At 63.4% G+C, this 14395-nt stretch overlaps 1 protein-coding gene across 1 annotated transcript; it reads left to right on the top strand.

Moving 5' to 3' along the window:
- The first annotated feature begins 3346 nt into the window (after positions 1 to 3346).
- LOC116817048 (uncharacterized) lies at positions 3347 to 13839 on the top strand. The gene is made up of 15 exons (XM_075060818.1): positions 3347 to 3403; positions 4012 to 4187; positions 4669 to 4829; positions 4956 to 5154; positions 6209 to 6379; positions 7546 to 7637; positions 8263 to 8420; positions 8904 to 9007; positions 9328 to 9552; positions 10481 to 10566; positions 10926 to 11062; positions 11563 to 11652; positions 12083 to 12291; positions 12677 to 12883; positions 13235 to 13839. Exons 2-15 carry the CDS (start codon positions 4041 to 4043, stop codon positions 13520 to 13522), a joined length of 2274 nt encoding a protein of 757 aa, XP_074916919.1. The 5' UTR covers positions 3347 to 3403; positions 4012 to 4040; the 3' UTR covers positions 13523 to 13839.
- Positions 13840 to 14395: the final 556 nt, after the last annotated feature.

Raw genomic sequence — 14395 nt, 5'->3', positions numbered from 1 at the left:
GGGCTGATCCCCAGTGGGGAGCAGGGTCTGCAGATAAAATGGGGTTTCTCTCACATACCCGCTGTACAGCTTAAACCCCACATCTACGGCAGACGCTGGACTTCCCCAGAGGCAGGGGGGTGCCGATCCAGGGCTGCAGGTCAACCCAGCAGAGGCAGGGCTGCTAGAAGGCTTGTACCCGGAGCCACTGGGTCTGGCTGCAGGCCCGTCTGCTCCAACTGTAAAGTGCTGTGGGGACCAAGGCGGACTGCAGCCCTCTGAGCCTGCCTTTTGGTCCATGCTTCAGCACGTACTCCCCCAGTCTGCGCGCTGCCCTGGGTCCGGAACGCTTGGCATGCAAACCAAATGGGCACCCCCACCCCCCTCATGCTGCAGGGAGGGGCAGGGTCTCAGCCCAGGGTGAGGGTTTGCTCTGAGAACATGCAGCCCCTGAATCCCCACAGCCCCTGGGCTCAGAAACCCCCGAGGGGCCTGCTGAGCACTCGGGCTGGAAGGTGAGACGCAGGCTGGCAGGGGTTGACTGAGGGGCTCTGTGCTCTTGCCTGGTGAGTCTGCAGCGCCTCGCAACCAGCCTGTACGAAAAGGTATCCCCACCTCACAGCCAGGGAAAGGCGGGCACCCAGCGGGCAAGGGATGTGCCGAGGTCACACAGGGAGACAGTAGAGGAGCTGGGAAGAGAACCCAGGGGTCCTGACCCCGCCCCCGTGGCCTGTTCTAAGCTCTTTCTGCCCCTCTGTCACAGTAGCACAGCGTCTCTGCTGAGCACGGGGCCAGGCTTTGCCAGCAGAGCCTAGAGTCTGGGGCGGTTACAGCCCCACGGAGATGTCCCAAAGCCACAAGGCGCTGAAGCGTGAAGAGGGAAAAGCTGGCGGATTCCCTCACCCGGCTGCTGCTCACCCCAAAGTCTGGGCCAGAAACTGGGCCAGGCTCAGGTAAAGCCCAGGACTGGGTCATGTCAAGGCCTCTACCCCTCAGTGAACGAGGCCCTGGGCTCAGGATTGGCACCTGCTGGGGTTGTGTGTGTGGCTGGGAGGGCAGGTGCGCCACATGCAGCACATAAGGGTCCGGGGCCCAGTGAGCAGAGGGGCTGAGCCAGGTGCCCCTGGAAGGCAGGTGGTTTGGATCCTGGCACTGTGGTTTGTTCATGATCCCCAGCCGCCATCCGCCCTCTCCAAAGCAGCTCTACAGAGGTGATGCCAGGAGGCCACTTCCCCCACACGCAAACAAAGAGGGAACCCCAGACCATGCAGGAGTCAGAGCTGCACTGGGGCCTGGGTCTGCTTTGGAAAGGCAAAGTTATGGTGCTGCTACCCTCTCCCTGGGGCAGCACCCCTCAAACGGCCAGCGCAATGACCCCACCTTCCCGGGGAGGAGGGGCATGCTCAGGGGTTGGCATGGGGCACCACTCTGGCTGGCACTGAAATGCTGACCCCAGAATTGCCATGTGCCAGCAGTCAAAATGCCCATGCCTCCTGGCTCTCACGCCCCATCCCGATGAGCTCTGTGTTCGTGAGCACTGGGCTGCACACGTGGGTGTATTATTGTAGGGTTACATATGAGAATCTGAGTGCAGATGCAAATGTGAATTTCCATGCAAGCAAAGGTTGTGTGGGAAGATTTTGTGGGTGCATTTCAAAGGCCTCTTATCCACTCCAGGGGGTTAGTTTCCCTGCCTTGGCAGCTGCTCTCAGGGCAGCTTTTTAATTATCCATGTGGATGGGGCTGGCTTCTTCAAGGGCACCTCCAAACCTCCAAGGCCTTGGTCATACTCAGCAGGGAGAGGTGAGAGCTAGCAAGAGCAGGCGCTGCTGGCCAATCCAGACTTAGCAAGGCCTCTCAGCTCAGTGCCTGGGAAAGGAGCTAGGCCTGTGGGAAAAGCAGCCCCATTACTCTCCAAGGTAAAAGCTGACCTCAAAAGAACCTAGCATTAAAATTAGCCTGCTAATGCTCTCTGGACTCAACAAAAGAGGTTCTCCTATTTAAATTCCATTGCAACATTAGCCACTTTGAAAAATGTTGCAGCCCATCTAGTTTGTTAGATTTCAGCTTGAAAATCTAATTGGCCCACTGGCAAATTCATAAAATAGCCCCATATCAACACGTATAGCTGTGGGTTATGCTTGGCATTTCTGACCTCATAGTGAGCTGTAACAGGACAGTGGCCTTTGCCTAGAATCCCACCACATGCAGCAATTTCATCCCTATTATTATTAAGTAAATTGTAATGGGCTGCTTCTCCCCTGGTGGCTGGGATGCAGAGGGTTGTGGCATGAGAGAGGCTGAGCAAATGGAAAGCTGTGTTCTTACTGCTGGTGGTGCTACCAGATCCAGGGGGTTCACAGGGCACAGCCTGAGCCGGAGAGGATGCCGCTCCAGAGGCAGCGTCTGCTGTTACTATCCCATCTACACGTGAGAAAGTTCACCCCCCTCTCCATCCCAGCTCCCCAGCAGCTGTGAGCACTGCCGTAGTAACATCTGGCCACCAGTCAGCGCCCCGCCACCAGCTGATGTTGGATAGGGGAAGAGGGCAAGTTGTAGGATAAGGGCTGTAGGGTGCTGGGGAGTTCACTGGATCCACCCCAGCTTCCATGGGCTCTGATAAACAGTCCCTGGACCTGGCGCAGGGGGACATGATACGCCAAGGGGGCGAGTGAGCAAGGGAACCCGTTCCCCATGGAGGCTGAGTACCCAGGCATGCTCCCCGACACACCGGCTGTGCCCAACCCAGCTGCTGCCAGGCGCTGATATGTAAGCGAGCCCTGCCCTCGATGCCATGCCAGTCCGGCTGGATACCGGTACCGAGATGCCCAAGGCACGATGTCCGGTTCTCATCTCCCCCACACAGGCAGGATGACCCCACTGGGCTCAGTGCACTCGCTCCAGGGTGAAAGGGAGGCGAGCCCAGAACCAGGCCAGGGCTCCCCCGTCCGGCGGGGGTTTCCAATCCAAGTGAGAAGGGCTGCCAGGATGCCTTGCTGTTGGCACATGGCCTGCCCTGCCCTGTCCCCTGAGAGCCGGCTCCAGCGGGCCTGGCCTCCTGGCACTCCGCAGCGGGGATTGCGGGCACCGCACCCACAGCCCAGGCTGCTGGGGAAGGGCGCCCGGCCTCAGTAGCACAGACCCAGCCCTGGACCCAGCCTGGCTCAGCCCAGCCCCGGGGCTCTCTCGGCCCCGCCTGCAGCCAGCGCTGCTCAGCCGAGGCGCAGGCCTGGGGCATGATCCCGAGGAGCTGCGGGCACGGCCTGGTGACCCGGCCAGGCTCGTCCCCGCCCCCCGGGGGTGTCCCGGATCCCCTCCGCGTATCGCTCCTCCCCAGCGCCGCCGCCCTCCGCCGGGCTTCCGGGAGCCCTCGTGATCCTCGCTCCGCAGCCAGCGTCGGACCGCAGCGAGCCCGGCTCGGCCGGTGACTGACCCCGCGGGGCGGGGTGGGGAGCTGGGCACACGCCGGGGGGCGCTGGCGGGGCCCGGAGCTGGGAGCGACCCGTGCGCCCGTGCAGGGTCGGGCTCTGCCCCGCTGCACTGGGAGGGGGCAGGCTCGGGGCTGGTGGGCGCCCCAGGCCTTCCCCAGTCCCCCCGTCCCAGGTCTCGGGGGGCTGCTTCTAGCAGGGGTCCCCGGTCCTGGCAAGTGTGGTTAATTGACGGGGCCTGGGGGCTCCAATTTGGGCGTGGCAGGCAGCTGTGCCACATCTGGTGCCATGGATCTGGGGTTGTTATCACAGCACGGACCTGGGATGCGCCCCAACCTGGCACATGGCCAGTAATTCACTCTGTTGCTGTGTGCGGGGCTGCGGGCCGGCCCCACTGGTAAACAATATGTTTGAGGCTGGAGAGCTCTGGTGCAGCCTGTGGGAAGCCCCAGACGGATTTATGGGGGTCCCTCCGAATGAGGAACTTGTTCCGGGGGTGCTCAGCCTTGCTGGAACCAGCTGCGAGTCCAGCACCCACCCCAGCTGTGCCCGGGCCCTGGGCTGGTGCTGTCAGGTGCTATCGGTGGATGTGTTCTCTCCTCAGCCGATGCTCTGTGCTGGATCCTGAGCACCATGTGGTGGCTCGGTGCTGTGACCCTGCTGCTCTGGGCACGGCTGGGCCTGGCCCAGGACTACCCGTTCCAGGATCCCACCCTTCCCTGGGAGCAGCGGTTGGACGACCTCATTGGGCGGCTCACCCTCGGGGAGCTGGTGCTGCAGGTATGGAGAGGGTCTCTGCAGCCAGAACAGCAACCTCACTGACAGCTGCATCCCCTCTGTGGGGCGGCGACAGCCTCTGCCCTCCCCGTGGGGGGTGGGTGAGACGAGGGCAGCATCCTTCGGGCCTCAGAGTCCCACTGGGGGAGTCTGGGCCTGGCAGGGCACCCTATAAAGACCCTCGGTCCGAGGGGAGGGAGCTGGGAGGGAGCCCAGTGGGGTGAGGTTTCTGAATTGGAGCCGGTGGATCAAGCTGGGTGCCCCTGGAATCTCCCATCCCACAGATCCCCACAGGTGGTGCCTCCCCAGCCCTGTCCATGTCTCCTGCTGGGACGGAGAATGAGATCTGGCATGGGGGAGCCGAGGGGGCCGGCTACCCCACCTCTCTGCAGGGCCAGGCTGGGCGAACTAGGGGGCCGCTTGGCAGAGTGCCCAGCCTCATGTGTCCCTCAGTGCCCTCCTTCACCTGGTGTCTGCCCCACAGATGGCAAGAGGTGGCGCTAAGTACAACGGGCCAGCGCCCCCCATTGAGCGGCTGGGGATCAAGCCCTACAACTGGAACACCGAGTGCCTGAGGGGGGATGCGGAAGCCCCCGGCTGGGCCACGGCCTTCCCCCAAGCACTGGGCTTGGCGGCCTCCTTCAGGTAATGTTGGGGCGGGGTGGGCGGGTGCTCGCCCATGTCTTGGGTTGTCCCCTCAGGCCATGGCTTGTTGGCCTTTAAGACCGGCCGTATGGCTCTGTGCTGGGCATTCGTTGCCCTTCTCACCAGGCTCTTGCCGGCCTATCCAGTCGGAGGGGCAGCTGACTGTGGGCATCGAGGGGACTTGTGCTTCTCTGGAATCCAGCCCTGGTTATCCCGCGTTTGCTTCAGCCTGCTCTCCTCTCCTCCCACAGCCCGAGCCTCTCCTACGCTGTGGCTGCAATGCTCATGCCACGCGATATGCGGCAAGCCCAACTACTTCATTCAGGCAACTCGGCACTCACACAGGCCTCTGCTGCTCAATAGCCAGTGTTATTTCTGATACATCTCTGAGACACCCGCTGTGGAGGCAGGTAACTCATGGTAACCCCTGTCGCACTGGGGTGTGGGAGGGGAGCCAGGGCGATGTGAGGCATGGGCTTGTGGGTCGGGACTTGAGGTCATGCCGCAGAGCATAGCTGGGGGAAGCTCCAGTGACTGGAATAGTCTGGGCTGTTGGTCTCGGTGGACTGTAAGGGCACCGCAGGCTGTGTGGGTGGGAGCCCATGGGCTGGAATAGCAGGGGGCTTTGGGTCAGGACTGAGGGGCACCGACAGAGCTGTGGGGGGGAGCCCAGGGCTGGAATAGCAGGGGGCTGTGGGTCAGGACTGAGGGGCACCGGCAGAGCTGTAGGGGGAGCCCAGGGCCGGAGAGCAGGGAGCTGTGGGTTGAGACTGAGGGGCACCGGCAGAGCTGGGGTGGGAGGACTGGGGTAGCAGGGGGCTGTAGATGGGACTAAGGGACACCAGCAGAGCTGGGGGAAGGGGAGCCCAGGGCTGGGATAGCAGGGGGCTGTAGGTGGGTCTGAGGGGCACTGGCAGAGCTGAGGTTGGAGGACTGGGAGAGCAGGAGGCTCTAGGTGGGACTGAGGGGCACCGGCAGAGTGGTGTGTGCCCTGGAATCCCCTCCCAACACACCCCACACTTTCTCCCTGCCTGAATCCAGATGTATTAGGGTCTCTCTGGCAGACCCTGCAAGCTCCCTCCCTCTCCCCCGTGGCTTGTGGCCCCTTACCCTCTGTGCTAAGGCTGCCCTTATCGCCCCTGGCTCTAATGTGTCTGAGATATGGGCCCATGAGGGACTGCAGAGCCCCCCATCACTCTCATTTCTCCAAGTCCCCAGGCATTGGCTGCTCCAGGACTGTGTGGAAGGGCAGGTGGGGAATTGGCAGCTGTCGCAGAGCAATGTGTGATGGGGCTGGGGGAGCAGGGGTTGCATCCCTGCAGCCAGCACCCCAGCAGTGGGGGGGGGCAGCAGCAACGCATGTATCTGTCTGTCCTCAGGAGACATACGGCGAAGACCCGTTCCTGAGCGCAGAGCTGGCCATGGCATTCGTGCAGGGGCTGCAGGGTGACCATCCCCGTTACGTCAAGGCCAGTGCCGGCTGCAAGCACTTCAGCGTGCATGGGGGCCCTGAGAACGTGCCCGTCTCGAGGCTCAGCTTTGATGCCAAGGTGAGTGTGATGCTCCCTGGCAATATGCAGGGCCGTGAGGGACCCTTAGCGTGAGAGTCTGGTCTGTGCCTGCTGGGGGTCAGCTCCCCCACTCCACCGGCCACAAGCACTGCCCCACAGGCCCCACTCCAGCCGCTGGACACATGCAATATTCACAGGTTTGCAGCTCCCAAAGGAGCAGCCCAGTTCCACCTCTGAGCCCTGGGCAGTGAGAACAAGGGAACGTTTATTTAACACAGCCCAGAGGCTGGAGTGAGCAAGCTGAGTGATGGAAACCAGCTCAAATAAACTCGTCACACACACGCTAGAGCAGGCCTGGGGTGGGGGGCAGTCTCCATCCCTTGTCAGTTTCACATCCACTTGGGAAGTTTGTCTGGAGATCTGCTCCAGGAACGATTGTAGGGCAGGTCTCTGGCCGGCACGGTACAGGGGCCTATCTGGAGCCCAGTGCTCCCTTCTGAAGGTGTGAAGAACCCAGGGTTGTTGAGCCAGCTCCTTTTCTGCCTGATAGAGCAATGCTCACCAGCATCCTTCCAGGCTTGGCTGTGATCTTCGTTCAGAAGACAAGTCACGCTGTCAGCTTGCCTGCTAGGCAAAAGTTACTGTGTGTTTCCTTGCGGTACCTGATATACCAGCCTAATCCTTTGATCTTAGTCATAAGCAGCGCCCCGCCACTCCTGCCTGATTTTTTTTCCTGTAGGTTTTTTCTCCTGGAGATTTCACAATCCTACACCTGGTGCCTGGCTTGGTGTGCACATAGGCATCCATTGTAAGACCTACGATGCACAATACGCATGTGACCAGACAGATAGACGAGCCTCTGTCACCCCCTGCCTGCCAGGAACCTGGCTGAGGTGTGTCACCTCCCGGGGATCTGCCTTATCTTCAGAACATACTTTTCAGTGTAGATACAGAAAGCCTGAAATATGACCCGTACACACGTTTACGATCAGTGGGAGAGACCTGACGTGCCACCCTTGGGTGCATATATCTGGCCCAGGGCATCCCTGTACGATTCTGTGGTGTCTCTGTGCTCTCTGCCAGTTGTCACCGAGAGATTCCTGGGTCCCGGTGAGCTCTGCCAGGGCTGATGTTGGGGGCCACAGGGTGGGGATGGGGTTTGCACCAGGCTCGCGGCCCTGACCGAGTAACTCTGCGTCCTGCAGGTGCAAGAGCGGGACTGGAGAATGACCTTCCTGCCCCAGTTCCAGGCCTGTGTGCGCGCTGGCTCCTACAGCGTCATGTGCAGCTACAACAGGTACCGGGCGAGGCAGGCCTGCGGCCGGACAAGCACCGAGATGGGGCATGCAGCTGGGAGGCTGTGCACGGGGCAGGGGTCTCTGCCTGCTGCAGGCCGCTCCTTGCCCGTGCTCAGCATTAGCTTCTCCTGGGGGAGACAAGGGCTGTTCTCACACACACACCCCTTTGCCCTGGAAGGGGGCAGGTCAGCAGCCTGAACCGCACCGCAGCTGTACAGCTTTCGAGCTGAGCAGGGTTGGCTCTGTTTGGGATTTGGGTGGAATCCCCAAGTGGCTCAGGAGGAGGCGCTATTCCACCCACGTCTCTGTTGAGCCGGTGCCCCTGCACACTGCTCAGGGCGCCGTCCTCTAGAAGAGAAGTCAAACCTCGGTCCTCTCCATCTGTCATTGCTAGTGATCTCATGGCAGTTCTGGGGGGAAGTCAGGGCGGGAGCCCCCTGGCCTGGGGTTCCCAGGTGGGCAGTTACATTCTGCTGAAGTAAATCCCCCTGCAGTTCCAACTGAGTGCAGCGTTGTCCTTCACTTCCTGTCCCAAACTGCCAGGCACTTTTAAACAGCTGCCGTGCCCCGCCCCAGAGGTGGCTGCATTTGGCATTGCAATAACTGCCAGACCCAACCCGGCAGGATCAACGGCGTGCCCGCCTGTGCCAACAAGAAGCTGCTGACAGACATCCTGCGGGCAGAGTGGGGCTTCCAGGGCTACGTGGTGAGCGACGAGGGGGCCGTGGAGTTGATCATGCTGGCCCATCGCTACACACACAGCTTCCTGGAGACGGCCATCGGTGAGCGTGGAGGCACACGGCCCAGGAGCTGGCCCCGCTTGGCCGAGAGCTGCCTGAGCTGGGAGCAGGGCAGGGCTCAGCTACTGCTGGTCCTTCTAGAGCAGAACTGGCACCTGAGGGCAGGGGCATAGTCAATGGTGGGGTGTCGGGGGTGGGGGAGGGAGAAGGTTGGGCACTGGTTTAATGGTCAGGACTCCTGGGTTCTATTCCCAGGTCCGCCACTGACCTGCTACGTGACCCTGGGCAAGTCACACACACACATATGCTTCAGTTTCCCCTCTGTACAATCCCTCCTGCTCCCCTTCCAAAGGGCCCGTGACGCCTAGTTAACAAGGGTGCTGGAGCCTCAGTTCAAGAGCTGAGCTCACTGCCCCCAGCCTGGCAGGCACAGAGGCTGCTTGGTTGGGTAGGGGGGAGGAAAGGAGGGGCAGAGGCTGAGCCCAGCGGTAACTCACTGTTTCCTGTCTCTCCACCATGCTGCAGCCTCGGTGAACGCTGGCTGCAACCTGGAGCTGGCCTTCGGCCTGACAGAGAACGTCTTCATGAGCATCAGTGAAGCTGTGGCCAAGGGCAACATCACGCTGGAGGTGAGAACCTCTGGGGACAGCATGGATGGGACACCCCCTGCCCTTGTGGGGTGACAATACCGGAGCAGGGCATGGGGCCGGCAAGCTCATCACTAGGGCCCCGGGCCACAGGGCATGGACTTGCTTGGGCTGGGAGAGCACTGGGTGTACCTGGCACTGGCGGGAGAGTGGATACGGGGCGAGAGCCCGTCTCCCCCAGATCTGAGCTTCAGCCCCCCCCTGCGTCGGTGTGACTGGGATGTGGGGCTGCAGCGGCCCCCCCAGATCGGAGCTCCGGCTGCCCCCTAGCCGGTGTAACGGGCTCTCGCTGCCCTTTGCAGACGGTGAGGGCCCGGGTCCGGCCACTCTTCTACACACGCCTGCGGCTGGGGGAGTTCGACCCCCCTGCCATGAACCCCTACAGTGCCCTCGACCTGAGTGCCGTGCAGAGCCCCACCCACAGGCGCCTCGCTGTGGAGGCTGCCATCAAGAGCTTTGTGCTGCTGAAGAACCAGAGGGGGACGCTGCCCCTCAGCGCCCAGGCCCTGGCCGGCAAGCGCATCGCGGTGAGTGTCCCGCTCGGGGCCGGGGGGGGGGGGATCCTCTGAGGCCGTAGAGCCTGGGGGGCCACGGGGGACCCCAGGCTGGGACTTCCTGGCTCGCATGCCCCAGGGGTGCTGACCACCCAGCAGAGCGCACAGCCCTTGGCATCCTCAGTCACTGTGGGCCCTGCCCCAAAGAACCGCAGCCGCACTGGGGCTCCCTGCCCCACACCGGACACCTCAGCTGGGGACTGTGTGACACTGGGGCACCCTGCCATATTGACAGCCTGCCAGGGGCCCCACAGACAAACCCCTCTGCAGCAAGCTGCAGCCCCCCACCCTGCAGTACCAAAGGGTGCCCTGTGCAGACTGCGGGTCCTGGCGGGCACTGGAGCCTGGACCATGAGGGAGCAAGGCGTGGTGGGGCCTGGGGACACTGCATGGGGGGGGCCTTGGGGGGGGCTGATTGATGGGGGGCAGTGGACGCTGCATGCGGGGGTAGGTGCTGCTCGATGGGGGCAATGGGTGCTGCATGGGGGTGGTGGGCACTGCATGGGGGGTAGACGCTGCTTGATGGGGGCAGTGGGTGCTCCATGGGGGGTGGTGCTTGATGGGGGGCGGGCGCTGCTCAGTGGGATCTAGGGGCCTTGACGGAGGCTGCACAGTGAGCGGGGGCACTGCACAGGTGCTCTTGGGGTGGGCGCTGCTTGAGAGGGCCCAGAGATGGCAGGCGCTGCATGGGAGAGTTGGGGGGGAGGGGGCAGCACGGCAGGCCCTCCCCCAGAGTGAGGCTCAAAGCTGCCAGGGGCTGCATTAGGCCAGTGCTTGACCCACACAACTCATTCCATGGCCCCCCCAGCCCTCCTTCCACTGGCTTCTGTGCACTGCCTGGGGCTGCCAGGGTGGAGCGGCTGCTCCTGTCCCACTCTCGGCTGTTTCCCTTCCTCTGCAGGTGGTTGGTCCCTTTGCCGACGACCCCAGGGTGCTGTTTGGGGACTACGCGCCCATCCCGGACCCCCAGTACATCTACACCCCCAGGTAGAGCAAGGATAACCCCCCTCCCATCGGTTACTGGCATCCCCCAACCCCGTAGCTCAGGCTGTTGCCTTGCTCCATCCGTCAGCTGGGTGGGGAGGGTGCTGTGGCATTTCTCTGCTCTGCGGGCTGGGCACATGGCACCATTTGGTTCCTGGTCCAAGCCGGGCAACCCCCAGGGCAAAGGGGCATTGGTGGGACTCCCCCATTCCCGCCTGACACGTGGTGCAGAATTGCCCATTGGTCCCACTCGGCCCTGCCAGTGGGGTAGATTCTCCATCTGGAGGGGGGTACCTGGATGCCGTGGCAACAGCCCCTGTATCAGCGACGTAGCTGATGGCAGGCTGGTCCCTCCGGTGCAGGAGGGGCCTGGAGACCCTGCCGGCCAACGTCAGCTTCGCCGCAGGCTGCAGCGAGCCCAGGTGCCAGCACTACTCGCCGAGCGAGGTGAAGGGGGCGGTCTGGGCAGCCGACATCGTCGTGGTGTGCCTGGGCACAGGTACGGGGGGGCCAGGGCAGGGGGGGGCAGCAGGGTCCCCGGGTGGTGATGGGTGGCCTAGTCTGGATCTGAGTGAGTGGGCTCAGCCGCTCTGGCATTTGCCTTCCTGCCCCCTCTGCCCCCCTATGATCCGCAAGAGGCTGTGGCAGAGCCTGGCACGGGGGCAGTGCTGGGCCTGCGGACCCAGGGCTCAGGCTGCTGGTTGTGTGACGTGTCTCCCACCAAGACAGCCCGCGAGTGCCCAAGGCGGGTAGGGCCCAGGGCCTCCTGCCGGGCTGCCTGCTCCCCAAAGGGTGCAGCATGGGCTCCTCCTCAGCATGGCAACTCCCACAATTCCATGCTCCGCCGGGAGCCCTGCCAGCCTTGTGGCGCCCTCGACCGGGGGGACCAGGATGCTCCCCCCACATCATGTCCCTGCCGGATCGGGGGGTGGAGATGAGGCAGATGCTCTGCACGGGCAGGGGCATCACAACTGACTGGCGCTGGCTTTTCCTGCTCAGGGACTGACCTGGAGACAGAGGCGAAGGACCGATGGGACCTGTCCCTGCCCGGGCACCAGCAGGAGCTGCTGCAGGACGCTGTGGCCTGGGGTGAAGTGGTTTGGGGCACACTCGCACTCGGGGGCCTGCGGGGGTGGGAGTCTGGGCACCCGTGAGGAGTTGCCAGTGGGCCAGATGTGTGGGCACAGCACCCCCTGAGGCTCAGCCCAGCCCACCCTCTGGGGGGCCCCTCTCCCCATTGCACCTGCACGTGGGTGTCCCTGGAGGGACTGAGCTCAGTGCCCCATGTGCCCAGCCCAGAGACCACAGTGATGGGCTCCCACGGAAGAGCCCAGCGAGACAGAGAGTTGGGGTATTTGGAGCATCTCCGACCTCAGTTGGCCTGGTGTAGGGATGAGACCCCAGCACGCACTGCCCCGTGGGCTTCCCTGAGCTAGCGTGGGGCCCCGGGGTGCTGTCATCCCCCAAGCTGCCATCCCAGGGGGATGGGTTCTGGACTGACCTGGCATGTCCCTTCCAGCCCGGGGGCACCCTGTCATCCTGCTGCTGTTCAACGCGGGGCCACTGGACGTGGGCTGGGCCCAGGCCCACCACGGAGTAGGCGCCATTCTGGCGTGCTTCTTCCCAGCACAGGCCGCGGGCATCGCCATCATCAAAGTGCTGCTGGGGGAAGACGGGGCCAGCCCGGCAGGCAGGCTCCCGGCCACCTGGCCAGCTGGCATGGACCAGGTAAGGCCCAGGGGCACTGGTGCTGGGGGCTTGGAAATCTGCTGGGTGTCCAGTGGGGGACGCCAGCTGCCCTGGCATGGTGATGCTTGATCCAGGAAGCACGTGACCTTTCTGCCAGCCCCACTGCACCTCCCTTGCGACTGCAGAGCCCAACTGTCCACACAGCCCCAGCCCCACAGGACAGGGCTGTAAGCTCTGCCTCCCCCTCCCAGGGTTGGCATGGCCCTGCAGCCTGTGGCCATCCCTCCATGTGCCCATAGCCTGTGTGGCCCTGGACCCCCACCTCCCCCACCCATTCCTGAGGCCAGCTTGGCACCGTGGCCCCCTCCATGCCCACGTGGCACCATGGCCTATGGCTGACGTCTTCCCTCCCTTGTGGCTGCAGGTGCCAGCCATGGAGAATTACACCATGGAGGGGCGCACGTACCGGTACTATGGGCCAAGGGCCCCACTCTACCCCTTCGGCTACGGACTGTCCTACACCACCTTCCTCTACCGGGACCTGGGCTTGAGCCCCACGGTGCTGCCCCTCTGCGCCAACCTCAGCGTCTCCGTGGTGGTGGAGAACACTGGGCAGAGGGATGGTGAAGAGGTGAGAGCTCTCCCTGCCCTGGGCTGGGGGTAGGGTGGGTTGTGAGGCAGGGCATGGCTTGGGGGGAATGGGGTTGTCATGTGGGCCCTGTGCCAGGTCAGCACTTAGCTCTGATGGCTCCACCCCTGTGGGGCTGGGGCGGTCAGGAGAGGTGGTGTCCTGCTCACTCCTGTGGCATTGGAGTGAGGCAGTGCCGTGGCTGTGCCCCAGCCGGGGTCTCAGGTTGTCCCTGAGGGGTGACGCTGCCCAGGGAGAAGCAGCACCTGGCAGGACCACTCGGTCCGTGCTGGCCTTGCCCTGGATGCTTGGCTCCCCGTTGCTGTTCCTAGCCCACCTCTCCCCTCCCTGCAGGTGGTGCAGCTGTACCTGCGTTGGGTGCAGCCCTCCGTGCCGGTGCCCCGCTGGCAGCTGGTTGGATTCCGCCGGGTGCCCGTTGCCGCAGGCCGGGCGGCGAAGCTGCTGTTCCTGGTGACCTACGGGCAGCGCGCCGTCTGGGCCAAGCAGTGGCAGCTGGAGCCAGGCGCCTTCACGCTCTTTGTGGGCGGGCAGCAGCCGGGCCAGGAGACACGTGCCAGCTCCGAGGTCTTGCGGGCAGAATTCACTGTGACTGGCACCACCCGACCCCTGAGCCACTGCTAGGGACAGGGATGGTTCCTGGGGCACTGGAATGGGAACTGCGAGGGGGTAGGATGGGGCCATATGCATTAGGATTGGGATCTGGCCCAGCACCCAGCTTGTTGTACCAGGAAGCGGGGTCACATGACTGTCTCTATCGGGATTGGGAGGCTGGCCCGGCACCTGGCTGGCTGTATTTGGGGGGCCGTCCCGGCACCTGGCTGGCTGTACTGGGGGGACCGGCCTGGCACTTGGCTGGCTGTATTTGGGGGGCCATCCTGGCTATAGTGGGGACAGTGGGAGCTCATTCACTCGATGCACAATAAACTTTGCCCAGCGTTGACTCCTGTGGAAGCTGCAGCTGGAAATGGAGGTATTGAGGGACTGGGCTCCCTTATCTTTCTCCGCCAGCACCTGCCGGGACCTGGCAGCGCTGTCCCCCACCTGCAGCCATGCACTGCAGGCCAGCAGGGGCTGGAGCCATGGCAGGGGGTGGAGGGGGTCCTAGCGGGATTGCGTGGGCCATATGGCCACACACTCTGGTGAGCACTGAGCCCACCAGGGTGGTGGTCGAACCCGTGCTGTGTAAGAGTCTCCCCCCAGACCAGACAGGTGCTTCTCAGACAGGCCCCTTCCCCCCAACCTGACCCCCAGCAACAGCACCCCCAAGGGGGCCACGTCTCCCCCACTGTGCCCAGGCGACAGGAGCTACACAAAGCTCCTGGCACTGGGGTGGGACATGCCGACCTGCCCTGCCCCCAGGCACCCTCCTCCCAGCTGTCATGCTCCCATTTCTCCGCTGGGTGGCACCCCCCTTCCTTACAGCCCAGCCAGGCTCTGGCCAAGTGCAGGGAGGGGCTGCGAACTGGGGCAGAGCAGAGCAAGTACCCAGCCCTG

The sequence above is a fragment of the Chelonoidis abingdonii genome, chromosome 25 (genome assembly GCF_003597395.2).
Source record: "Chelonoidis abingdonii isolate Lonesome George chromosome 25, CheloAbing_2.0, whole genome shotgun sequence".
Classification (NCBI taxonomy): domain Eukaryota; kingdom Metazoa; phylum Chordata; order Testudines; family Testudinidae; genus Chelonoidis; species Chelonoidis abingdonii.
This window is presented reverse-complemented; position numbering and strand designations above follow the sequence as displayed.

Excerpts from the sequence above, each read along its gene's own strand:
- LOC116817048 (XM_075060818.1), top strand. The coding sequence starts at position 4,041 with ATGTGGTGGCTCGGTGCTGTGACCCTGCTGCTCTGGGCACGGCTGGGC. Across the intron at positions 9,008-9,327 it reads AGGGCAACATCACGCTGGAG|ACGGTGAGGGCCCGGGTCCG; the intron begins GTGAGAACCTCT and ends TGCCCTTTGCAG. Across the intron at positions 9,553-10,480 it reads TGGCCGGCAAGCGCATCGCG|GTGGTTGGTCCCTTTGCCGA; the intron begins GTGAGTGTCCCG and ends CTTCCTCTGCAG.